General features: G+C 40.8%; 1 protein-coding gene across 1 annotated transcript in view; it reads right to left on the bottom strand.

The window, feature by feature from the left end:
• LOC131351769 (uncharacterized) overlaps window positions 1–27,889 on the bottom strand; it is a 277,436-nt gene that overhangs the window by 139,510 nt on the left and 110,037 nt on the right. Inside the window, exons 35-51 of the mRNA XM_058387324.1 lie at window positions 24,918–25,103; window positions 24,551–24,724; window positions 23,301–23,468; window positions 22,949–23,122; window positions 21,096–21,269; window positions 16,938–17,111; window positions 16,039–16,212; window positions 15,588–15,764; window positions 14,939–15,124; window positions 14,639–14,812; window positions 13,965–14,132; window positions 13,411–13,575; window positions 12,751–12,927; window positions 12,178–12,348; window positions 6,308–6,478; window positions 5,988–6,161; window positions 5,620–5,793 (exon numbers count right to left, since the gene is read on the bottom strand). Coding sequence (XP_058243307.1) covers window positions 5,620–5,793; window positions 5,988–6,161; window positions 6,308–6,478; window positions 12,178–12,348; window positions 12,751–12,927; window positions 13,411–13,575; window positions 13,965–14,132; window positions 14,639–14,812; window positions 14,939–15,124; window positions 15,588–15,764; window positions 16,039–16,212; window positions 16,938–17,111; window positions 21,096–21,269; window positions 22,949–23,122; window positions 23,301–23,468; window positions 24,551–24,724; window positions 24,918–25,103 — 2,961 coding nt within the window. The remainder of the gene's footprint in view (window positions 1–5,619; window positions 5,794–5,987; window positions 6,162–6,307; window positions 6,479–12,177; window positions 12,349–12,750; window positions 12,928–13,410; window positions 13,576–13,964; window positions 14,133–14,638; window positions 14,813–14,938; window positions 15,125–15,587; window positions 15,765–16,038; window positions 16,213–16,937; window positions 17,112–21,095; window positions 21,270–22,948; window positions 23,123–23,300; window positions 23,469–24,550; window positions 24,725–24,917; window positions 25,104–27,889) is intronic.

Here is a 27,889-nt window from a genome sequence, read left to right on the forward strand (position 1 = left end):
ACCAGAGTTCAAATAAATCTTTATTTAATCTTTATTACTGATAATAAATCTAATCTAGAGAGCAAGTTAGACACGTTAGTTAGACATTACTAGCTAGGACTGGGAAGAGCTTTGTTCTGGTTAGTGATTTTTATTAGAAAGCTGTTTCATCACATCACTGAGTTACTCACCGCAGTTTCTCCAGTTTACACTCGTGTTTCTTCAGTAGATCACAGAGCTTCTCCACTCCTGAGTCTCCCAGTTCACACTGACTCAGATCCAGCTCTCTGATGTGTGATGGATTTGTACAGAGAGCTGAAGACAAATCAGCACAGGATTTCCCTCTTACACTCCTCCATAGTCTGCAGAAAAGGAAACAGAGTTTATTCCAACATTAGAGAAAGAAAGGATGTAGAAATGACTGAAGTAAGAACACTAACACATTTCTAAACTCTGCTATTGTTGCTAGCTGCTGTGGTGTTTGTTATTTGTTAGATCTGCTTATCTAGCTTTTTATCTCCCTACCCCTCCATTTCTCCATTTACTCATCTATCTGTCAGGCATGCGTTCCCTGTTCCAGGACACCACTTCCGGTTCCATGATCTCACTTCCTGTTTCCTCCATTTTATGCTGGTCAGCCCTATATAATCCAGCGGGCTGCACATGCTCCTTGTCAGATGGTCTCTTCAGTCTGTCTTGTGCTCCTGATTAGTCCTCCTGCCTTTTCTTCAGTCTGCCTGGTTTAGACTCTGTCTGTTCCTGAAGCTGACTTCTGCTCTGTTCCTGCCTGCTTTGTCTCTGCCTTGATTCTGTTACAGATTCTGGATTATTGGACTGGATTCTGTTACTGATTCTGGATTATTGGACTGGATTCTGTTACAGATTCTGGATTACTGGACTGGATTCTGTTACAGATTCTGGATTATTGGACTGGATTCTGTTACTGATTCTGGATTCTGTTACTGATTCTGGATTATTGGACTGGATTCTGTTACTGATTCTGGATTACTGGACTGGATTCTGTTACAGATTCTGGATTACTGGACTGGATTCTGTTACAGATTCTGGATTACTGGACTGGATTCTGTTACTGATTCTGGATTATTGGACTGGATTCTGTTACTGATTCTGGATTATTGGACTGGATTCTGTTACTGATTCTGGATTCTGTTACTGATTCTGGATTATTGTACTGGATTCTGTTACTGATTCTGGATTATTGGACTGGACTGTTACTGATTCTGGATTATTGGACTGGATTCTGTTACTGATTCTGGATTATTGGACTGGATTCTGTTACTGATTCTGGATTACTGGACTGGATTCTGTTACAGATTCTGGATTACTGGACTGGATTCTGTTACAGATTCTGGATTATTGGACTGGATTCTGTTACTGATTCTGGATTCTGTTACTGATTCTGGATTATTGGACTGGATTCTGTTACAGATTCTGGATTACTGGACTGGATTCTGTTACAGATTCTGGATTACTGGACTGGATTCTGTTACAGATTCTGGATTATTGGACTGGATTCTGTTACTGATTCTGGATTATTGGACTGGATTCTGTTACTGATTCTGGATTCTGTTACAGATTCTGGATTATTGGACTGGATTCTGTTACTGATTCTGGATTCTGTTACTGATTCTGGATTATTGGACTGGACTGTTACTGATTCTGGATTATTGGACTGGATTCTGTTACTGATTCTGGATTATTGGACTGGATTCTGTTACTGATTCTGGATTATTGGACTGGATTACTGGACTGGATTCTGTTACAGATTCTGGATTATTGGACTGGGTTCTGTTACTGATTCTGGATTATTGGACTGGACTCTGTTACTGATTCTGGATTATTGGACTGGACTGTTACTGATTCTGGATTATTGGACTGGATTCTGTTACTGATTCTGGATTCTGTTACTGATTCTGGATTACTGGACTGGATTCTGTTACTGATTCTGGATTATTGGACTGGATTCTGTTACTGAGTCTAGATTATTGGACTGGATTCTGTTACTGATTCTGGATTATTGGACTGGATTCTGTTACTTATTCTGGATTATTGGACTGGATTCTGTTACTGATTCTGGATTCTGTTACTGATTCTGGATTACTGGACTGGATTCTGTTACTGATTCTGGATTATTGGACTGGATTCTGTTACTGATTCTGGATTATTGGACTGGATTCTGTTACTGATTCTGGATTATTGGACTGGATTCTGTTACTGAGTCTAGATTATTGGACTGGATTCTGTTACTGATTCTGGATTCTGTTACTGATTCTGGATTACTGGACTGGATTCTGTTACTGATTCTGGATTACTGGACTGGATTCTGTTACTGATTCTGGATTATTGGACTGGATTCTGTTACTGATTCTGGATTATTGGACTGGATTCTGTTACTGATTCTAGATTATTGGACTGGATTCTGGTACTGATTCTGCCCAGCCTGCTTTACCCTGGTTTTCGGTTGTTCTATGGTTGTTATCTGAGAACTCTGCCATTTCCAGTGCTTGCCTTTATTAAAGACTCTTATTTTGAACTTTGACTGTGTTCTGCATTTGGGTCCTCACCTGCCTACCCTGACACTATCTCTCTAAACCAGGGGTCTCCAACTGTTTCTTCCTCTGAGAGCTTGTGTTATATTATTAGTAATATTTATTCACACAGCTTATTACCATAAACTAAACCAGATGAATAAGATATTTATGTTTGAAATTTAAAAAATGTCAATATTGAACATCACATTTTGCAATAAATTATTTTAAATTGACATAAGCAGCATGTTAACTGTTGAGTCGAGTTAATTGATTTAACACAGAAAGCTGTTTCATCACATCACTGAGTTACTCACCGCAGTTTCTCCAGTTTACACTCGTGTTTCTTCAGTAGATCACAGAGCTTCTCCACTCCTGAGTCTCCCAGTTCACACTCACTCAGATCCAGCTCTCTGATGTGTGATGGATTTGTACAGAGAGCTGAAGACAAATCAGCACAGGATTTCCCTCTTACACTGTTACATAGTCTGCAGAGGGAGATAATTAGAGCCTTAATAAAAAATAAATATAAATGTATAATGTGTGTGTTCTGTTTAAGTCTGTGAGAAAATAAATCTATAATTCAATAAAATGTGCAAAATTTTATAGGTATATTTTCTGAACCCACTGCATATACCTAATACACAGTAGTGTTATAATAACAGATACTACAACTAATAATAAAATTATTATTATTATTATTATTATTATTATTATGTACATGCACATAAATATTCAGAAAGTATTTCTAAATCTATTATAAAGGACTGAACAATATTAAACTGCTAAAAGATTAGTGTTATAATAAAACTGGACTGTTTGTAGATTGATAGCTTTAAAATGTAAAGGTTCATTTCTCACTTTAGTGTCTGCAGTTTACATTCAGGATTCTTCAGGAAATCACACAGATTTCTCAGTCCAGACTCTCCTGGTTTATTCCAGTTCAGATTCAGATCTCTCAGGTGTGAAGGGTTTAAAACCAGAGCAGAAATCACATGTGAACAGTCTTCATCTGTAATACTGTCTCCTTTATACAACCTGGAGAGAGAGAGAGGGAGAGAGAGAGAGAGGGAGAGAGAGAGAGAGAGAGAGAGAGAGGGAGAGAGGGAGAGAGAGAGAGGGAGAGAGAGAGAGAGAGAGAGAGAGGGTGAGGGAGGGAGAGAGAGAGAGAGAGAGACAGTGACAGAAGGAGGAGGTCAGAATAATTTCTACTAGAACACACCTTTGACTCTTTGACTGGGACAGTGTTTAATATCTGTGGGAGGGTCAGTGATACACACACTGTGAGAATAAATACAGCAAGTAGCAGCAGTCACACATTTTTTTTTCACAACACGAGGTTACATCTGTACTGAACATTACAAACATCTGTATCATGAATAAATAACATTAATAAATTTCTTCCAGGTCCTGTAAAAGCTACATTACAGTAATCCAGGAAAATAGAGATCTGTGTGTTTCTAGCTGTTTCTTACCTAAGTTTCTGCAGTCTGTAATGTGGATCCTGCAGCAGAGCTGAAAGCTGCTTCACTTTGACGTCTTCAGGTGTTTTGTTGTTCAGATCCAGCTCCGTGTGCAGTAAGGGGTTTTTACTGAACATTTTAGTAAGACACGTGTAGGCTTCCTCTGCATCAGGACTTTTCAACAACCTGTAGAGAAAAATGATATGGAGACGTTAATAACTGTGTACTGAGAGCAATAAGGAGCTGATGGTGATGTGCTTTAGCTTCAGTTTCAGCTTCAATTTCTGTTTTCAGTGAGTTTCCTTATCCTTTATCCAGCTATATCTGTTACAGAATCAGTGCACATTCATCCTCATGTCTTAATAAAATGGATAATTATCAGTCTTTACTGTTACTATTTATAACTGTTCATGAAAAAACTCTATCCAGAAATGTTTCCTGATTCATCAGAAAACTGAACATTACAATGTGACATAGTGACATCAGATCATTCAAATTAAACCATTAAGCAGAATGAAGTCATTTTCAAAACCTCAAATACTAAAGTGGTAGAAAGATAAAGTTCTTTCATTTCTCCTCACCTCAGTGTGTTCAGTGTACAGTCTGGATCCTGTAGTAAATCAGTGAGCAGCTTCACTCCTGATGCTCCAGGGTCGTTCCCTCTGAGATCCAGCTCTATCAGGTGAGATGATTTCAGAGCTTCAGCCAGAGCAGTGTATCCTTCCTCTCTGATATTATTGTCCATTAGACTGAAAAAAAAAAAAAAAAACTAAAATTAAATTTGAGAATATCCCAAATATTGTACAAAATAAATGGATACAATTTATAGGCATTAAGACGTGCAACACTGTATACAAATTGAGAATTAAATCTATTAACTCTTGTTCAGGGATCTGCAACCTTTTTTCATCTGAGAGCTACTTTGAAAAAATGAAGAGCTACTCGTGTTATATCATTAGGAACATTTATTTACACAGCTTATTACCATAAACCAGACCAGCTGAACTAAACTATTTTTGTGTGAACTTTAAAAATCACTTATTATTGTCAGATTTCCTTCATTCACAGGGATTCTGTTACTGTTACTGACAAGCCCATGGCACATACCCTGATGAAAAAAATATGGAATTGAAGGTAATATTAATAATAATAATAATCTGAGACCTGACAATGTATTGGCCTTTATGTGATTAAATAAAAGTACTTTACTGCACTAATAAGAAATGTCTACAGCTCACTCGTCCTGCATCTTCCTGCAGCAGGATAGATTCATTCACCACTTTTACTTTAGCAGCATCGTAACTTTATGAAGGTAGAAGAAAAATGTTTTAATAAATTACAGAGACATATTTGAGTGTTTCTAGGAGGCAGTGTGGATTTCTGATTAGTGGAATGATAAGATAATTCCTAAATTGCTCAGACACTATTCAAAATCCACAGACAGAAAATATTTGAGTGTTTCTAGGAGTCAGTGTGGATTTCTGATTAGCATCAGGATAATATCATTCCTAAACTGCTCATGACACTTCAAAAATTCACAGACAGAAAATATTTGACAAAAAACAGTGTATATTTTACGGCTCTATCAGAGCGTCTGGATTATGAATGAAGTGTGTATTAGACGTTACCTCAGAGTCTCTAGTTTACAGAGTTTATTCTTCAGTTCCTCAGAGAGCAGCTTCACTCCTGAATCCTGAATCCTGTTCTTACTCAGATTCAGCTCCTTCAGGGTGGAGTGTTCTGATCTGAGAGCTGTGAGCAGAGCTGAACATCCTTTCTCTGTCAGATTACACTCACTGAGCCTGAAAGCACAATTAATCACAGGGGTTTTCTTTAGCACTTCTGTATGCAGAGGGACGTCTTTTCTCCTCAAACTACTCATTACTACTGAAAAAGACTGAAAACTAGATGAATGATTGATAATCTAAAGACAAACCATTCAGCATTAACATCACTAACTGAAGTTTACAGATTAATATAGAATTCAGTTCCTTACTGAAGTGTTTCAGGTCTGCAGTGTGGATCCTTCAGTAAAACAGAGAGCTGCTCTACTCCTGAGTCTCCTTTTATTTTCCCACTCAGATTCAGATCCGTCTGCAGTATCGGGTTTATACCCAGAACTTCAGTCAGATGATCAGAAGCTTTCTGTGCATCAGGACTTTTCAACACCCTGTAGAGAGAAAGAACAGAAAATTTAACTTGGTGACCAATAATGTCACAGTGGACTATACAGTGGTGCAAACAATAAAGCATTACTAATAACTCAAAATTTGCTGTATTTTACTTTTATTTTACATGTCCTGGGGAAAAGCTCACCTCAGTTTCAGTTTACATTTTTTCTCATTCATCAGATTCCTAAGCTTCTTCAGTCCTGATGCTCCAGGGTCGTTCCCTCTGAGGTCCAGCTCTATCAGTGATGAGCGGTTTGAGTTCAGAGCTTTAATCAGAGCAGTGTATCCTTTCTCTGTTATATTACAGTCTGAAAGTCTGGAGAAGGAGCAAAAAAAAAAAAAAAAAAAAAAAATCAGGAAATGTTTATAATGCTACTTACCTCATTAACTTGTTTGTGAGAATGTTTTTCATTTACCCAATGTGGAACATATACTCATTTATAAATTTAGTAAAGCTGACTGGACCTGTAACAGGAATAAAGTTATTAAAGTTATCACATTGTTCATTTTGCTGATCTAAATATTGTCCATTGTGTTTACATGAGAGTTTGTTTATGTAAGAATGAATGTGTAATGATTCTCTCCACACCGCCAGAGGGAACCATCGCCTGAATGTTAGTACTTCCGGGCACAGGGTCTCTTCCCATGCTGTGGGACGTTTAAACAATGCTCTCACTATTGTACATCACACAGTTTTGTCAGCTTTGCTGCCTTACCAAGCCGTTTATCATTGTATATCATGTTTGATGTTTTCCTGGTTTTTGATCTTTGTATTGGAGATATGGATTTGTTTGGATTTGTGTTTCTTCAATAAATCTCAGCAAATTGATTCTACTCCATCTGATCCTGCCTGATCATTACAGAATAATACTTACATTCAAGACATTCATACCACTTCTTTCCTTTCATCTGCTCTATGGCTGTCAAATTAAAAAAAAGATAAAAATCACATTCAAAAACAAAAAACTGTGCATTTGAATTTATGATGTGTAGAAAACACTGCACTGATTTTATTTAAAACATACTATTATCAACATTACACTAACAATGTGTTTGAGGAAGAAAAAACAAAGAACATTTGTAGTGTTTTAAGTAATCCAGTCACTGTCAATAATGTTCAACCCGATTAAACTTGCAAAGGTTTTTCTACTAATCAATTAGACTTATAAAATGACTAACTTAGACTAGTGTAACATCCCAACACGAACGTGAACCCTCTCCGGAATACTAACTGCTCACATGACTCGCTGATCGTTTTCCCATGGACATAAATACCCCACGCACGCATTGTTTTACGTGAAGTATCATCCTCATGTGACCTACTGAGTGTTATTCTGTGTTTAAGCTTCTATTTGTGTATGATCCTTGCCTGTTTTCCACAACCGATTCTTGCCTTGTTTATTATATTGATTTCCGTGTATGACCCTGCCTGTTTCTCTGACTGCACGCTTCATTTTGTGCTTTCGGTTTTTTCTTCTCATCTCAGTGGTTTTTCCGGTTTTGCCTCACTTTTGTTTTCTGACTTCGATTTAGCCTGTGTGTTTATTAATAAAGATCCACTTATGGATTCGACTCCTGCAGCCTCCAGCTCATCCTTACAGGATACTTCACCTATGGAGAATCCAGCGGATTTACAAGCTACTATCATCCGCCAAGGGCATATGATTCGCGCATATCAAGATCAGGTCACAGAGCTACAGGCTGTCAACGTGCAGCTGCAACAACAAGCCCAGGTATCTATCGCCGCTCCTCCTGTTTCTATGCCTGCCAGAAAAATTAGATGGATCAGCTGATTGTTGCCGGGGATTCCTTCGCCAGTGTCCTAATTACTTTGCGCATCAGCCTGCGTTCATGCTGTCTCTACTCATGAGCAGAGCTCTTGACTGGGCATTGGCAGTGTGGGAGGCAAATCCATAGGTCAAGACTTCTGCTGATTATTTCGCAGAGCAGATCAGAGAGGTTTTTGAGTATCCAGCCGGGGGTAAAGACATTTCTGTGCAGTTGATGGAATTACGCCGAGGCTCGGATAGCGCCGCCGATTATGCCATAAAAATTCCGTACCCTCGCAGCTCAATCTGGGTGGAATGATACAGCTCTCCTGACTGTTTTTCAAGGCAGTTTGAATCCAGCTCTACAGGCTGCAATGGCATGCTGAGATCCTAACACCACGCTATCCCAATTCATTGGAATGGCGATCCAGCTTGACAACCTGCGACGCCAGCACCGTGTCACTGCTTCCTCTCGTCTTCTGCCACGTCGCTACCAGGATGTCCCAGCTGTTCCAGAGGATACTTCTGAGCCCATGCAACTGGGAAGAACAAGAGTGTCAGAGAAAGAACGCCAGCACCGTACCAACATGCGTTTATGCTACTACTGCGGTCAACCAGGTCACCAAGTGTCACGTTGCCCTGAGAAACCAATCTCAGGTGGGAGAGATTAAAAATTCTGCTAAGGTATCTTTATCGTCCATACTGCACTATGCTGATCACGTGAACTACTGAGCGTTATTCTGTGTTTTAGCTTCTATCTGAGTATGATCCTTGCCTGTTTTCCAAAATTCTGCTAAGGTATCTTTATCATCCATACTGCACTATGCTGATCATATGTTCCATCTCAGCGCTACTAGACTCTGGGGCGGCCGTCAACATCATCAATAGCAGCCTCGTAGAGAAACTACACCTTCCCACTACACCATGCATCCTATCGGGGAGGGATTCCTTTACTGTCAGACTCAACCCCTTGACCTTCAAATTGGGCTTTTTCACCACGAGAGGACCACGTTCTTCGTCATCTCCTCACCTGCTAACCCCATCGTTTTGGGCCTGCCCTGGCTACAACAGCATGAGCCTCACATTTCCTGGAGAGACGGGGAACTGACACTCTGGTCTCTTCACTGCCAGCGCCATTGCTTCTCTCCCACCTCACCACGTCCATGCTTCACCACGTCAGTAGAAAGCCCCGAACCCAATCATGCAGTCAGAATACCCAAGGAATATGAGGACCTGCACGAGGTGTTCAGTAAGGAGAGGGCCTCTCATCTTCCACCACATCGTCGTTGGGATTGTGCCATAGAACTGCTAACCCAATGCCATGCCACCCAAATGATGGGTCTACCCTCTATCACTGCTGGAGAATCAAGCCGTGGAGGATTATATTGAGGAAGCACTAGCCTCTGGGTTCATTCACCCCTCATCATCACCTGCTGCCGGTTTCTTTTTTGTGGAGAAGACGGACGGAGGTCCTCGCCCATGTATTGACTACAGAGGCTTGAATAACATCACCATCCGTTACCCATATCCTCTCCCTCTGGTGCCCGCAGCTCTAGAACAACTTTGAGGGGCCACAATTTTCACCAAGTTGGATTTACGGAGCGCTTATAACCTCGTGCAAATCAGGGAGGGGGACGAATGGAAGACAGCCTTCCACACGACCCGGGAACACTACGAGTACCTTGTCATGCCCTATGGTCTCACGAATGCCCCCGCTGTGTTCCAGTCTCTAGTTAATGAGATTCTCAGGGACATGTTAAACAAATTCGTCATTGCATATATTGATGATATTTTGATTTACTCCACACCCACCATGTATGCCTTGTCCTGTCCCGCCTCCTACAACATCACCTCTATGTTAAATTAGAAAAATGTGTTTCACTGTACCACCATCACCTTCCTAGGGTATGTGCTCTCACCAGGGAAGGTAGAGATGGATCAAGCCAAGGTCCAAGCTGTCTCCGAATGGCCCGAACCAATCACAGTTAAGGATTTACAAAGCTTCCTGGGGTTTGCTAACTTTTATAGACACTTTATCAGGAACTACAGCATGATTACCGGTCCGCTAACCTCTCTTCTTAAAGGAAAGCCTAAGAGACATGGACAGACCGAGCACGTGACGCTTTTCAAAGACTCAAAAACAGTTTCACCATGGCCCTGATCCTACGTCATCCTGATCCAGACAGAAGACGACGCCTCCAGCTCGGGGATTGGGGCAGTCCTGTCTCAACGCCAGCCAGATTCCGGGAAAATCCACCCATGTGCGTACTTCTCTAGGAAACTAACCCCAGCAGAGGCAAATTATGATGTGGGCAACCGTGAACTCCTCTCCATTAAAACCGCCCTGGAAGAGTGGTCCCACTGGCTGGAGGGAGCACAACACCCCTTTCTGGTTCTCACAGACCACCATAACCTCGAATATTTACGTGGTGCCAAGCGTCTCAACCCCCGTCAGGCCCGCTGGGCACTCTTCTTCACGCGCTTCCACTTCTCTGTCACCTACCGTCCAGGCTCCAAGAACGGCAAAGCTGATGTGCTGTCCCACCAAATGGGAATAAAAAACTCACAATCTCAGTCTGACCCCATCCTGCCATCCTCTGTTATCCATACAATGGAACCCTATGGAGGAAATCAGGAGAGCTCATGTGGAGGAAGCTCCGCCCGCAACCTGCCCTGTAACCAAGCTTTATGTGCCCGTCGCTCTTTGTCCTAGAGTTCTACAGTGGGTGCACAAGGCACCCAGTAGTGGCCATCTGGGTATTCGCTACACCATGGAACTCACCCAGTGCTGTTTCTGGTGGCCCTCTTTCAGTTCTGACGTAGAGGATTATGTGAGGTCTTGCTCTACCTCTCCCAGCCTTGGACGGGTCTGTCCATGGAGCAACCGTTTTCAGCACCTTAGACCTGAAAAGTGGCTACTGACAGTTGGAAATGCATGCAAATAACATTCAAAAAACAGAATTTGTAACATCTAGAGGGTTGAAAAATACTGCAGAGTCCTTCAAAAGACTGATGGAACAAGTACTATGTGAGGTGAAAAGAAAGTGCTGTATTGTATACATTGATATCGTTGTTTACTCCAGAACCACTTCAGAACATCTCCAGCATCTCCAACAAGTTTGCACACGTCTCCATTGAGCCAATCTTTCGGCACAATTTTCAAAGTCGTCAGATCACTGTTGTTTTTACACCGCATGACTATCTAGGGAAGCATTCAGTCACTGCTGTGTTCACACTGCATGATGGATCAGCGACAGGAGGTTTCACATTGCATGACTTCACAATAGCAAGAATCGCCATTACATTTCACAGTCAAATGCACATGAGAAGTGATCAGGAAATAACATAAGAGCACACATGAGATCAGAGTTATCGTGCGAGACTGGAAATATTACCACACAAAAAGTTTGTGATCCATATGGTCAGTGCGGGGAACAAGGATTGTATGTTCTGTATAACTGTTCTGTAGAACTGAACAAATGAATAATTTGGCAATTTGCTGCTGCTGATGCGGCTGGTCAAGAAAAAGTTGGCGATTTTCTCAGATTGCGTCTTTGGTAATTCACACTGCGAGATTGTCACTCGCGTGCACAAGCTCTGTTTTTGAGTATTTCTTGGAGATTCTGTCATTTACACACAGCTCAGAAACCTGAATAAAGTTGATGAAAAAAGTTACTTCTATTTCCAAAAAACACTGTCTGATAACATTTCCTGTGAACAAGGTGATTCACTCTTGTGATCAGTTCACTCTTAGAAACATAAAAACGAAGAGAACATCTTCCTTATTCAGAGGAGGAAGTGTAGAGCTGATTAAGTTGAAATGTTTATTACACTCACATGTGTAATGTACTGATTATGTGTCAGTCACTGCAGATAGGTGATTATCAGTTCAGTACAGAGACAATGTATGTTACTGTTAGAAGACTTGTTGTCTTGTGCTTTGTTTTCTGGTTTAAACCCCGATATAAAGCACTGAGAATGAAATGAAATCCACTTCCCAGTAGAGCAAAGCACCTCACTGCTATAACTACTGTATACCTCTCACTACTTGTTCCTAATCCCACATCCTCCTCATCACCAGAGTTCAAATAAATCTTTATTTAATCTTTATTACTGATAATAAATCTAATCTAGAGCGCAAGTTAGACACGTTAGTTAGACATTACTAGCTAGGACTGGGAAGAGCTTTGTTCTGGTTAGTGATTTTTATTAGAAAGTTGTTTCATCACATCACTGAGTTACTCACCGCAGTTTCTCCAGTTTACACTCGTGTTTCTTCAGTAGATCACAGAGCTTCTCCACTCCTGAGTCTCCCAGTTCACACTCTCTCAGATCCAGCTCTCTGATGTGTGATGGATTTGTACAGAGAGCTGAAGACAAATCAGCACAGGATTTCCCTCTTACACTCTTACATAGTCTGCAGAGGGAGATAATTAGAGTATTATTAAAATGAAATATAAATGTATAATGTTTGTGTTCTCTTCAAGTCTGAGAAAAAATATAAATTTATAATGAAATCTATAATTCAATAAAACATACAAAAGTTTAAAGGAATATTTTCTGAACCCACTGCATATACCTAATACACAGTAGTGTTATAATAACTGTTGGATACTACTATTAATAACCTTTTTTTGTTATTATTATTATTATTATTATTATTATTATTGTATATGCACATAATAAATATTCAGAAAGTATTTCTAAATCAATTATAAAGGATTGAAGAATATTAAACTGCTAAAAGATTATTAGTGTTATAATAAAACTGGACTGTTTGTAGATTGATAGCTTTAAAATGTAAAGGTTCATTTCTCACTTTAGTGTCTGCAGTTTACATTCAGGATTCTTCAGGAAATCACACAGATTTCTCAGTCCAGACTCTCCTGGTTTATTCCAGTTCAGATTCAGATCTCTCAGGTGTGAAGGGTTTAAAACCAGAGCAGAAATCACATGTGAACAGTCTTCATCTGTAATACTGTCTCCTTTATACAACCTGGAGAGAGAGAGAGAGAGAGAGAGAGAGAGAGGTCAGGTTAGTTCCTGCTAGAACACACCCACTGCTCCACTTCCTGTCCTCCATTTACTTAGTTGTTTGTGCAGCACTTTTTTCCTCCTTGTAGTTTATTTTGTTGTGTTTTCAGTTTCCAGTCTCCGGTTTTCTTTCATTAAGTTTAGTTCGTGTCACTAAATGTAACTTTGTTTACTAGTTTCAGTTTTGTCTGATGAAGCACAGACTGTCCTCATCATTTCACTGAGTTCTGAAAGTTGTCAGGACATGGTTTAGATTTCAATCAAAATGTATTAAAATTAGTCTGAAACCACGAGAGCAATTAAACTCAAACACTTGTATTTTTCAGAACACGTGCAGTATGTTGGTGATGTACAGATGGTATGGTATCACTGCTGTTTTCCACACACCAGATAATTACAGTAATGCAGGAAAATAGAGATCTGTGTGTTTCTAGCTGTTTCTTACCTAAGTTTCTGCAGTCTGTAATGTGGATCCTGCAGCAGAGCTGAAAGCTGCTTCACTTTGACGTCTTCAGGTGTTTTGTTGTTCAGATCCAGCTCCGTGTGCAGTAAGGGGTTTTTACTGAACATTTCAGTGTAGGCTTCCTCTGCATCAGGACTTTTCAACAACCTGTAGAGAAAAATGATATGGAGACGTTAATAACTGTGTACTGAGAGCAATAAGGAGCTGATGGTGATGTGCTTTAGCTTCAGTTTCAGTTTCTGTTTTCAGTGAGTTTCCTTATCCTTTATCCAGCTATATCTGTTACAGAATCAGTGCACATTCATCCTCATGTCTTAATAAAATGGATAATTATCAGTCTTTACTGTTACTATTTATAACTGTTCATGAAAAAACTCTATCCAGAAATGTTTCCTGATTCATCAGAAAACTGAACATTACAATGTGACATAGTGACATCAGATCATTCAAATTAAACCATTAAGCAGAATGAAGTCATTTTCAAAACCTCAAATACTAAAGTGGTAGAAAGATAAAGTTCTTTCATTTCTCCTCACCTCAGTGTCTTCAGTTTACAATCTGGATCCTGTAGTAAATCAGTGAGCAGCTTCACTCCTGATGCTCCAGGGTCGTTCCCTCTGAGATCCAGCTCTATCAGGTGAGATGATTTCAGAGCTTCAGCCAGAGCAGTGTATCCTTCCTCTGTTATACTGCAGTCTGAAAGTCTGAACAAAGGACAAACAGATCTCTTGATTTTCAGAAAAAGGAAAATGTCATTTATGGCAAAAAAATTAAGGGGTAAACACAATAACTTTTGCACAGCTAGAATTCTTAGGTTCAAAGGTTCTTTAGGCAGGTGAGAACACAGCAATTAGACTCGAGATCAAGAACATCTGAGAAGTGATCTCAGTCCCCTTCCAAGTGAAGACTAACATGCTGTGTTTTGGGTTGCAGCACATTTTAGTAGAGGAGTCAAATTATTCAGTTCTCCTTGTCTATTATATAATTTAGATGTAATTTTACTTCATGTAAACAGATTTTTAATTTTGTACTGCTTCTAAAAGTTAATATTGTAATAATGTGACCAAGTTATTTAAGAGATTCTGTTGATTTTTACATTAGTATGTAGAGACAAAGATAAAGTACAGTATTCTGGTACTCGAATCTCAGTGTCCAGTCAGAGTTCAATACTGTCAATGTGTCAGATATTTGTGGAGTAATTAGACGTTACCTCAGAGTCTCCAGTTTACAGAGTTTATTCTTCAGTTCCTCAGAGAGCAGCTTCACTCCTGAATCCTGAATCCTGTTCTTACTCAGATTCAGCTCCTTCAGGGTGGAGTGTTCTGATCTGAGAGCTGTGAGCAGAGCTGAACATCCTTTCTCTGTCAGATTACACTCACTGAGCCTGAAAGCACAATTAATCACAGTTAACTATTTATGAGTAGAAAATATCACATTTAAATCCCATTATCTCTGTTTGGTGTGATATGTAATTCATGTTTCTAAATTAAAATTGAATTCAGTTCCTTACTGAAGTGTTTCAGGTCTGCAGTGTGGATCCTTCAGTAGATCCTTCAGTAAAACAGAGAGCTGCTCTACTCCTGAGTCTCCTTTTATTTTCCCACTCAGATTCAGATCCGTCTGCAGTATCGGGTTTATACCCAGAACTTCAGTCAGATGATCAGAAGCTTTCTGTGCATCAGGACTTTTCAACACCCTGTAGAGAGAAAGAACAGAGAAACGCTAACACTAATTATATTTACAGCAATGTGGTGTCATACTTTAACACAATTCTTGCTTGAAAATTTAATTCTCTGCATGTTTCCTTCAGGGAAGCACATCTGTTCAAACATAGAAAGAACAAGAGCTTCTTCCTGCAGGACATTTGGACCATTCACCAGGACAACACATAGATCCTGGACTTTATTGGACTTGGTGTAGTTTTGTGGCAGAAACATCTACAACCTCAACCAGGTTTCAACAACAATTTTTACAACAATTATTGCACAAACATTTCATAATAAAAATTTATAATAGTCACACTGTTCTGCCATCTGTATTCATATATTTTTTATAATTTCTATAGATTTTCCCTTTTCCTACCTGTATAGTTGAACAGTCTAAAAAGCACTGCATGTCACACTGTGTATATTTAGTAAATTTGGAAGGAAAAAGCTCACCAGAGTGTCTTAAGTTTACACTTTGGGTCATTCATTAAATTCCTGAGTTCCTTCAGTCCTGATGTTCCAGGGTCATTCCCTCTGAGATCCAGCTCCATCAGGGGTGATGAGGGGTTTGAATTCAGAGCTTTAACCAGAGCAGTGTATCCTTCCCGTGTTACACTGCAGTCTGAAAGTCTGGAGAAAGAAGAGAAATGTTTATTTTGGGAAACAATAACACAAACCTATTTATTCTTAATGAGTTGCTCACTAATCTGTTCCAACATTGTCACATTGTTCCACCTCCACATTCTAGAAATTATTATATATATATATATATATATATATATATATATATATATATATATATATATATATATATATATATACACATATATATACATACATACACACACACGATTATATATAATAAAATATATAATATATATAAGTATATTATTAAATAACTTACAGAAGCTTCTGGAGTCTACAGGATGAATTCTTTAGTAGAGTAGAGATCTGAATCCCTCCTGAATTTCCCAGTGTGTTCTCACTCAGGTCCAGTTCTGTCAGGTGTGAAGGGTTTGAAGTAAGAGCTGATATCAGATCAGTACAGCCTCTGTGTGTAATACTGCTCTTATTCAGCCTGCAGACAGAGAACACAGCGGAGAAAACATCTTTTAAGTAACCCAACAGAAAGAGAAATCCGGTTACAGATCAGCAACAATTCAACACTGAACTTCAGCTCAATCAGATTTTTTTGTTCCTATGAAACACCTATTTGAACTTAATTTGAATTACTCACTCTGTGGAGTAATTTGTCATCAATTTTGGCAATAAGCTAAAACAAAACTTTATCCAAATTTTAACACATTTCAGAGGTTGTGGTTAAATGGTTAAAGGTGAGTTGGATCATTTACAAATGCCAACATGATAAATATTGTGGTTTACAAACTGCTGTGTAGTTTGACATCAAATTAGTAATGATGCTATGATTAGTAAGTCATTGCCCAAAATCCTAAAAGTAGTTTGCAAAAGCAGGTTTTGCATATTGTGCAAAGAAATAGTTAATATATTTGTTTGAGGGAACCCATGGAATCAGTGAAAAAAAAAGAGTTTTGTTAGTAGGATCTACAGTTCATAAGATATGGATCAAAATGAGAAGCGGTGTGCTAGAGCCACGCCCAGGCTGATTGGGTCCATCTTTATTGCCTGTGTTTAGACACAGAATATTCATTTTTGACCTTATTTTCTGTCTGTAGGACTTAAGATTTGGTCTGCACAATTCAGTTAAGTAACAATATGGCTCCAGTACCGAAGTGGGTTTGTGCTTGAACCCATAAATACCAGGTGAGGAATCAGACCACACACCTGAGTTTCTCAGTTCTACACTGTGGATCCTTCAGTAGATCAGAGAGCTGCTTCACTCCTGTGTCTCTAATTATATTGTCACTCAGGTCCAGCTCCATGAGGTGTGAGGGGTTTGTTCCCAAAGCTGATACAACAGCAGTACAGTCATCTTCAGTGAGACTGCAATTACACAACCTACAGAGAGAGAGAGAGAGAGAGAGAGAGAGAGAGAGAGTGACAGACAGACAGAATTAGAAATTCACTTTCACTATTATCATTGTGCTTTCCCATACTCTAAATTGTGGTTTTCTAATTTATATCCCAGGGAGCCTTTTAACTATATAAGAAATTACATGGATGCCCTGAGTACAGGTTTAATTAGTGAATATTATATGAAAAATTACTGAAATATTTCTTCTTTTGTTAATAATTACTCTATGTGTTTAAAAAGTATTGCCCTTTTTAGATTAACCCTTTCATCCGGTATAATTTAACATGTACCTGACTACATTACACTATTTAATATTGCACAAATTAGTATTTGATATTTAACACACCCAGGATTAACCTGTTATTAATAACATTTTGTCAAGTCCAATGTAGAGACAGACAGGTCATATGAATTCTGAATTCTGTTTGATTTAAAACCCACCAGTTTCATACATTTTCTGGACAATGCAAATTTAGCAAATATTAAAATTAAGGGTTTATACAGAAAGAAAAGTACATCACTGTGCTGTAATGTATACGAGACAAATAAAGGTTTCTTATAGTATCTCTTCCATGCAATAACAATGAAATAATATTTCAGAAAATACACTGTGGATAAAAATCCTGCTGATTTACATGTACTATATGATAAAATAAGTTATTATTGGGAGGAAAGGGAATAAATTTTCTTGTGTAATGTCTATCATATACTCTTACTGACCATTTCATTAAGAACACAGACACCTGCTCATTAAGGTATTTATCCAGCAGTAAAATGCAGAATATCACTTAAACATCAGAATGAAGGGACGTCTGATCTCAGTGACTGACTGTGACTGAGTTTTTCAGGAACTGCTGGTGTCCTGGGATTTTTTTTTACACACAACAGGCCATAAAAACTCACAGTGCGTAGACAGAGAGAGAAGAGGAAAGGTAAGAGTGTAGGACTGAGAATAAGAACTCTGAATGTTGGTACTGTGACAGGGAAAGGTAGAGAGCTGGCTGATATGATGGAGAGAAGGAAGGTGGATATACTGTGTGTACAGGAGACCAGGGGGAAGGGGAGCAAGGCTCGTAGTATAGGAGCAGGATTCAAGCTGTTTTATTATGGGGTGGATAGTAAGAGAAATGGGGTAGGTGTGGTCCTGAAGGAGGAGTTTGTGAGGAATGTTCTGGAGGTGATGAGAGTGTCAGACAGGGTGATGAGTCTGAAGTTAGAGGTTGAAGGGGTGATGTTGAATGTTGTTAGTGGTTATGCCCCACAGGTAGGTTGTGAGTTAGAGGAGAAAGAGAGATTCTGGAGTGAATTAGATGAGGTGGTAGAGAGTATTCCCACAGGGGAGAGAGTGGTGATAGGAACAGATTTTAATGGACATGTTGGTGAGGGGAACACGGGTGATGAGGAGGTGATGGGCAAGTTTGGAGTTAAGGAAAGGAACCTTGAAGGACAGATGGTAGTGGACTTTGCTAAGAGGATGAACATGGCTGTGGTTAACACTTATTTTCAGAAGAGGGAGGAGCATAGAGTGACTTACAAGAGTGGAGGTAGGAGCGCACAGGTAGACTACATCCTATGTAGAAGAGGCAATCTGAAAGAGATTAGTGACTGTAAAGTGGTAGTGGGAGAGAGTGTAGCCAGACAGCATAGGATGGTGGTGTGTAGGATGGTGGAAGCTGAAAAAGGAGGAATGTTGTGAGGAATTTAGACAGAAGTTGAGGCAGGCTCTGGGTGGGCAGGTAGTGCTGCCAGATGACTGGGAAACTACAGCAGAAGTGATCAGGGAGACAGGAAGAAAGGTGCTGGGTATGTCATCTGGAAGGAGGAAAGATGATAAGGAGACTTGGTGGTGGAATGAAGTTCAGGATTGTATTCAGAGGAAGAGGTTAGCCAAGAAGAACTGGGACATGGACAGGACTGAAGAGAATAGACAGGAATACAAGGAGTTACAGCACAGAGTGAAGAGGGAGGTGTCTAAGGCCAAGCAGAAGGCGTATGATGAGTTGTACACTAGGTTAGACACTAGTGATGGAGAGAAGGACTTGTACAGGTTAGCTAGGCAGAGGGATCGAGATGGGAAGGATGTGCAGCAAGTTAGAGTTATTAAGGATAGAGATGGAAAGATGCTTACAAGTGAGGAGAGTGTACAGAGGAGATGGAAGGAGTACTTTGAAGAGCTGATGAATGAGGAAAATGAGAGGGAACAAAGAGTAGAAGGGGTGAACTCTTTGGAACAGGAAGTAGATAAGATTAGAAAGGATGAAGTCAGGAAGGCTTTGAAGAGGATGAAAAGTGGAAAGGCAGTTGGTCCTGATGACATCCCGGTGGAGGTCTGGAAGTGTCTAGGAGAGGCAGCAGTGGAATTTTTAACTAGTCTGTTTAACAGGGTTTTAGAGAGTGAGAAGATGCCTGAGGAATGGAGAAGTGTATTAGTGCTGATCTTTAAAAATAAGGGTGATGTGCAGAGTTGCAGCAACTATAGGGGGATAAAGTTGATGAGCCATACAATGAAGCTATGGGAAAGAGTAGTGGAAGGTTAAGGAAGGTAGTGGAAATTTGTGAGCAGCAGTATGGCTTCATGCCCACAAAGAGCACAACTGATGCAATTTTTGCTCTGAGAATGTTGATGGAGAAGTATAGGGATGGTCAGAGAGAGCTGCACTGTGTGTTTGTAGACTTGGAGAAAGCGTATGACAGGGTGCCAAGAGAAGAGCTGTGGTACTGTATGAGGAAGTCAGGAGTAGCAGAGAAGTATGTCAGAGTGGTGCAGGACATGTATGAGAGGAGCAGGACAGTGGTGAGGTGTGCTGTAGGGCAGACAGAGGAGTTCAGAGTGGAGGTGGGACTGCATCAGGGATCGGCTCTGAGCCCCTTCCTGTTTGCTAGGGTGATGGACCAGTTGTCAAAGACAGGAGTCTCCTTGAACAATGATGTTTGCGGATGACATTGTGATCTGCAGTGAGAGCAGGGAGCAGGTGGAGGAAAACCTGGAGAGGTGGAGGTTTGTGCTGGAGAGAAGAGGAATGAAACTCAGTCGTAGTAAGACTGAGTACATGTGTGTGAATGACAGGGAGGGAAGTGGAACAGTAAGATTACAGGGTGAAGAGGTGAAGAAGGTATAGGAGTTTAAGTACTTGGGGTCAACAGTCCAGAGTAATGGAGAGTGTGGGAAAGAGGTAAAGAAGCGAGTGCAGGCAGGTTGGAATGGGTGGAGAAAGGTATCGGGAGTTCTGCGTGCTAGAAAAATTTCAGCAAGAATCAAGGGGAAGGTGTACAGGACAGTGGTGAGACCGGCCATGCTGTATGGTTTAGAGACAGTGTCACTGAGACAGAGACAGGAGTCAGAGCTGGAGGTAGCAGAGCTGAAGATGTTGAGGTTCTCTTTGGGAGTGACACGGTTGGACAGGATTAGGAACGAGTACATCAGAGGGACAGCTCATGTTGGACGTTTGGGGGACAAAGTTAGAGAGGACAGATTAAGATGGTTTGGACATGTCCAGAGGAGGGAGAGTGAGTATATTGGTAGGAGAATGTTGGACATGGAGCTGCCAGGCAGGAGGAAAAGAGGAAGGCCAAAGAGGAGGTATATGGATGGAATAAATGAGGAGATGAAGCTAGTGGGTGTAAGTGTTGAGGATGCAGGCGATAGGGATAGGTGGAGAGAGATGATTCACTGTGGAGACCCCTGAAGGGAAAAGCCAAAAGAAGAAGAAGAAGAGGCCATAAAAACTCACACAGATATACATCCAGTGAGTGACTGGACTGTGAGCAGAAATAAATTGTTGAGAGAGTTCAGAGGAGAATGGCCAGACTGTTTATAGATGACAGGATACTACATTAACTCAAATATTCACTCTTTATAACCGTGATAAAAAGAACAGCATCTTATAACAGAACAGAATAACACTGACAAATCAAACAGGCCTGAGTGAATTGCTTTATTTTTTATATATTATAAATTCTGACTTTACCCCAGTTTCAGCAGTTTGAATTGTTGATTCTTCAGCACACCACAGAGCTCCTTCATTCCTGATCCTCCCAGTTTATTCCCACTCAGCTCCAGTTCTCTCAGGTGTGAGGGGTTTAAACCCAGAGCTGATCCCAGAGCAGCACAACCTTCATTTGTCATCCTGCTGTTATTTACCCTGGATACAGAGACACAACAAGGAAGAGAAGTCTTCTGTTTAAATCTAGTTTTATATTGTTTTAATGTAAAGTAGAGTGGTACCTCGGTCCTCCACCACCACTGTTTGAATTTTCGGTATTTGATTTTAATTTTTGAGTCAATTTGACCTCGGTGTACGAACATATTTTGGGTGTACGACTCGACTGCCAGGAACACTGGTTCTTGTTTTATACAGGATTGCAATGACTATCAAATAATCAAGTAAAAAATATAAATATATAAATAAATAAATAAAATAAAGGTTTGACTAACAGGTAAACTTATTGCAGCATTCCAGCATTCTATTGCATAGATGTGTATAACATTTGAGTACTGAACAAGCCAAATACGAGTCTTCCTGATCACACACACACACACACACACACACACACTTGTCCTCTGATCCTCACTCTGTGATGCCGCGGTCTGCAGATTGAAGAAAGCGCTGAAAGACGGGGAGGAGCCGAAGTCTGCCGCCGTTTTCATATGAAATTTAAAGGGGGCTGAGGAGATCACAAATATGTGTAGAGTTTATGGAGAATCACAGAATTTTTAGGGGGAGCTGAAAATGTTATGTTAGAAATGTTAAAGCCCCCCTAAAAATGTCCTAGTGATGCCCATGCTGCTCATGCTTTCCATGCGGCGTACCCTGGTATAGACAATAGAGATGAAGTACTTTACGCAGGTCATCTGTTCTGAAAGCATCATCTGTGAGTGCTGGTGTTATAACCCCACACTATCTTTTGTGGTATAATTTCAGTAGCCATGTCTCCGAAAAAGGGGAAATCAGGCATCAGTGTGGACAAGAGGAGAGATTAACCATCAAGTTAAAACAGATTAATGTAACGTCGCCAGTGCCTTCTCAGGCAAACCCGCGGCCACCAGCACGCTCTCTTATAGCCGCCAGCTCACGTGCCCGCAATTAGCGCAACTCATGGCACCTGCATGCGTTGCTACTTAAACCACAGAATTCCTTCACTCCGTGTGCGGACACAGTCTGTGCTAGAATTAGGCTGGTATGCTGTATTGAAGCGCATAGCGCGGCGAGAGGTAATATCTAGAGGTCTAGGATTACTAAAGGCATCCCTTATTCTCTTCTCGGTATTTGTGAGGTAATATTACGAAAAGCAATTTAACAAGTTTTCACTAAACTCAGAATACGGTAACTCGTATCGGAGTGCTCAGTGCCCCGAGAGGTAATCTCGATAGTGGGCGGCGAACGAGAAGCTCCAGAAACTCCACTCTACCTTTCATCTGCACTCTATTAGAACCCTCATTATCCCATTATATTATTCTCCCATCCTTCATAACTGATACACCCAACAATTCTACTATACATTGCTTCAGTTGCACACTTTCCCTATCTGCCCCAGGCACCAGTCCGCTCTCTCCTCAGCATCCTCGTAGAGGACGGGGCTGACCCGGTACTTCCCCCTTCTTAACGTACCGAAGATCCCCCCCGTAACAATTCATTCATTTTATGTTATTTCCAAATCAGTATTTGACCAGACTTTTGGAACGGATTAAGGTCGAACACAAAGGTACCACTGTATATAGTTAATAAAGTAAAATATTTCACTAATGCCATTATACACAGTTATTCCATTCCAAAAGGAATAGACTCCAGTGTTTAAATGTAAATAAGTGATAAACACTAACTTGAGTATCTCTGGTCTGCAGTGTGAATCCTCCAGTAGAGCAGAGAGCTGCTTCACCTGGGAGTCTCCAGATATTTTCTCACTCACATTGAGTTCTCTCTGTAGTAAGGGGTTCACTCCCAGAACTCTAGAAAGTAAATCACAGCCTTTCTGTGCAGCAGAACTTTTCAACAACCTGCAGAGAAAGAAAGGAAGAAGGTTTCATACATGGGAAAAACTCAGATTTTAAATCAGGATATGCTGCATGATCAGGGAAGATAAGATATTACATATGTAACATATATAACAAGTTGTCATGTCCTGATATGTATATTAAAAATTATTCGAGAAATGATTTATTAATAGCTGTTCACCTCAGTGTGTTCAGTGTACAGTCTGGATCCTGTAGTAAATCAGTGAGCAGCTTCACTCCTGATGCTCCAGGGTCGTTCCCTCTGAGATCCAGCTCTATCAGGTGAGATGATTTCAGAGCTTCAGCCAGAGCAGTGTATCCTTCCTCTCTGATATTATTGTCCATTAGACTGAAAAAAGAAAATGAATTTTACTTTCAGAATATCACAAATATTGTACAAAATAAATACACATGATTCTAAGCATTAAGATGTGTGACATTTTATTCAAACTGTAAATTGAATCTATTTTTATTGTTAATTTATTAACCCTAGATTGTCACTGAATGGAGTCTGTACACATTACCTGGTTGTAATTAACAAACTGATAACTACAATAATTCTCTGCTTTAATGAGAAATACTGCAAATAGGTAAAAGAAAAATGTTATAATATGTTGTTATATAATATAATGTTATAATAATAAATTACAGTGACACATCTGAGTGTTTCTAGGAGGCAGTATGGATTTGTGATTAGTGTGTGGATAATAAGATCATTCCTAAATTGCTCATGATACTATTCAAAATGCACAGACAGAAAATATTTGGCATAAAATATTGTGTGTATCACAGCTCTATCAGAGCGTCTGGATTATAAATGAAGTGTGCATTAATTGCAGTGGCGGCTGGTGCTAAATTTTTGTTTTGTTCTTTTTTTTTTGTCAAAGACCTTCTGGTTAAAGTTAGTCATCTCAGTGACCAGTCTCTTTTCCATTGACAGCATGGCCAATGCATTCAGCCACTCCTGGGCCTTGCTATTTCTCAAAAAAGTCTTTATTCTCGTGTGAAAGCGTATTTTTGTAAAGATATTACAGAATTTTCTTTCATCTTGAGATATTTCGCTTGCTTCCACATTAATCATTAACTCTTCCTTAACTGACAATCTGCTGAGCAGTAATGAGACTCGTTGAGAATGGTCCAATCACATGAGGCCAAATATATAAAAAAAATATTGATTCGCTAACAACAAAAGTGGGTGGGAACATTTGAAACAAGCCAATCAGAGCTCAGCCTCAAGTCACATGCTTTTCAAAATTTTACAGAGCTATACACACACACACGTTTGTCTGGCGCTCTGCACATACACACACACACAAACACACACACACACACACACACGTACGTACACACACGCACAAATGAACTTCTCTGGCTAACTTTAAGGGGGCGGTGCCCCAGCATCGCTATTGACTGCCACTGATTAAATGTTACCTCAGAGTCTCCAGTTTACAGAGTTTATTCTTCAGTTCCTCAGAGAGCAGCTTCACTCCTGAATCCTGAATCCTGTTCTTACTCAGATTCAGCTCCTTCAGGGTGGAGTGTTCTGATCTGAGAGCTGTGAGCAGAGCTGAACATCCTTTCTCTGTCAGATTACACTCACTGAGCCTGAAAGCACAATTAATCACAGGGTTTTCTTTAGCACTTCTGTATGCAGAGGGACGTCTTTTCTCCTCAAACTACTCATTACTACTGAAAAAGACTGAAAACTAGATGAATGATTGATAATCTAAAGACAAACCATTCAGCATTAACATCACTAACTGAAGTTTACAGATTAATATAGAATTCAGTTCCTTACTGAAGTGTTTCAGGTCTGCAGTGTGGATCCTTCAGTAGATCCTTCAGTAAAACAGAGAGCTGCTCTACTCCTGAGTCTCCTTTTATTTTCCCACTCAGATTCAGATCCGTCTGCAGTATCGGGTTTATACCCAGAACTTCAGTCAGATGATCAGAAGCTTTCTGTGCATCAGGACTTTTCAACACCCTGTAGAGAGAAAGAACAGAGAAACGCTAACATTAATTACATTTACAGCAATGCAGTACTAGTTTGTCAGTAACTGTTTGCTCCATGGAGAAAAATTACACCAGGTTATGCATGTAACCCAAGTCCAATGGGAATGCTGCATTGAGGAAGTTGCGTCTGAAGCTCTGGTGGACATAAGTTGTCTGGGCCCTTACCAGGCAAAGCAAGTCCACCCACTTCTGTATAAGTCAGCAACGTGGTCACTGACTCATGGGGCGGAGGACAGAAGGCAGCTTGGGGACGTACTTTGCCCTGGGGTGCAGGATAGCCTTGGACATGCCAGGTGCAAATTCTAAGCAGGCAGGGGTGACTGATAGAGCTTGCAGATGTCCTACCTTTTTAAGGGAGGCCAAGGCTATGAGCAGAGCTGTCTTTAGTGTCAGAAACTTCTCAGAGTCTGGCTCGATGGGTTCAAAGGGAGGTTCTAACAGCCCCTCTAGGACCACAGAGCGGTCCCAGGAGGGGAAGCACAGTCTGCAGGAAGGTCTCAGCTGCCTGGTACCACACAGAAAACAAGAGACCAGAGGGTGCCTACCCAAGGAGGCATCTTTGAGGCTTATTGTCACAAACCAGTCCTTGGACCTGGTTGAAAATTGGACTCCCGCAGGTTGAAAATTGGACACAGCCCCGTCTTTCTCGGAATGACATAATATCTGGCTGCAAATGCCAGAGTCTCAATCTGGGAGAGGAACATGTTCTATGGTCCCTTTTCTCAGAAGTGAGAAAAGTTCCTCTTAGAGGAAGGTGATTTGGTGTTTGCTAAACAACAGTGGGTAACACCCCCTGAAATGGAGGAGGACGGGAGGCAAACTGGATCCTGTACCCTTTTTCTATAGTATCTAGCACCCACTGAGAGACACTTGGCAAACATTTCCATGCTGCCAGTCTGAAAGAAGTGTCAACCTCGTGCTGATCTCTCCAGCACCCTGAAACAGCAAGTTGGGAGGCACAGACCCGCGATTCGTGCAGGAAAAGGGAGTGAGGGCGGACCCTACTGACCCCCGAGATGCCAGAGGTGGTGGTGCAGGAGGTCAGGGAAACCACACGAGGTAGGATGCTCCTAGGAACCCTCGGGCATCAGGATTCCTTCTTGGCCCACCTGGCAGAGATGACAGACCTAAGGTCCTCTCTTGCCTGATGGGCCTGGGCACCCTGGCCAGCCTCCCTAGACTTTGACTGGGGGGCACAGGCCGCCAGACTAGCCCTTGGAGAGGGGGGATGCAGCTGGAAGATGGCCAGGCTGTTCACTGTGGGGAGGGATACATTTCCTGCACGATGCCGATTGGCGTTTCACCTCTTGGTGCCTGTCGATGACCATACCCACTGCATCGCCAAACAGGCCCTGAGGCAAAATCAGGGCATCCAGGAGGAAGGACGTATCACTGTCCTTAATCCCCATTAAGTTAAGTTACAGGTGCCTCTCAGTGGCAACTAATGCAGCCATAGAATGGCCTATGGTGTGGGCCATCTGATTCATGTCTCAGAGCACAAGATCTGTGGCTCAGTATAGCTCAGAGACGGTGTCTCTGGGTTAAATTTCCTTTGCTACAGTCGAGTTCCTTCAGTTGGCCAGTCTGGTAGGCCTCCATGACCGCCATGGTGTGCAGGGATGCACCTGTTTGGCCTGCTGCAGTGTAGGCCTTCCTCACAAGGGCTGAGGTGACTCTACATGGCTTAGAAAAGAGTAAGGTAGCAGATTGAGAGAGTAATGACCCTTTTTGCCTACATTGAGCTCCTCAGAGCCCGATGCAGACAACAACATATCCTCTTCCGGATCAGGAATAATCACAGAGTGAGCCCCCGAATCCAAGTCTGGGATATCGGAGTCAGGAGAGAGGACAAAAGAAAGGGAAGGACCTGTCTCTTGTTCCACTTTGGCTAACTCAACCTGCAAACCCCATGATCTAAGCTGCCCGAGACACTCAGCATAGACGTGGGACCTGACCCACGAAGCGCAGAAACTTGGCTGGAAAATAAAGCCAAGCGGGATCGGAGCTGGCAAAGAGCAAACCTCTTTCAATGCACACAGCTGGCTCCTCTCCCAAATAAACAACGCAAAGAGTGTGTGTGTCATCCTCCATGATAAAACGGGGGCTTGGATGCACACACCTCTTAAAACTCTTGCTCACTATAACATCTTTCTTTTTTTTCCCTCCCTGGGTTTTTTTTTCTATTTTGTTTTTATTTGACACTTACAATACAAAAACTATGAACATCAAGGGTTGATTAGTTTTTATTTATTTATGACAACAAAATCAGGGCTTATTTCTGATACATATTCAATCCATTTCCTCCATTTTCCCAGAAATGCATCTTTCTTTAAATTGACCAGAAAAGTGATCTTTTCCATCATCCTCCTAGTGTTTTAAATATCTTTTTTTTCTATAGACAGACAACACAAATAATCGACACGGACATACACAGAGCATTTCGTGAAGACAAAGAAGCTGGAGAAATTTGATGTAGATGCCCTTATATGGACTTGATGGCACATGTTCCCTTCCCTAAGTGTCCTATCTGAGCCTTTAAATTGGCGTGTGCACACACAGAGCAGACACAACTTCCTCAATGAAGCGTTCCATAGTGTCAGTCATGACACAGAGTTGAGTTCCCTTGAAAGGGAACTAGTTTTAAACATTAACACTCTCAGTTCAGTATAATTCTTTCTTGAAATGTCTTTCCTTATTTCTTACTTTATAAAATTGAGGATGAAAATGTTGTAAATGAAGTAAAACATTGTAAAAGTG

This window comes from Hemibagrus wyckioides, linkage group LG04, assembly GCF_019097595.1.
Source record: "Hemibagrus wyckioides isolate EC202008001 linkage group LG04, SWU_Hwy_1.0, whole genome shotgun sequence".
NCBI lineage: Eukaryota > Metazoa > Chordata > Actinopteri > Siluriformes > Bagridae > Hemibagrus > Hemibagrus wyckioides.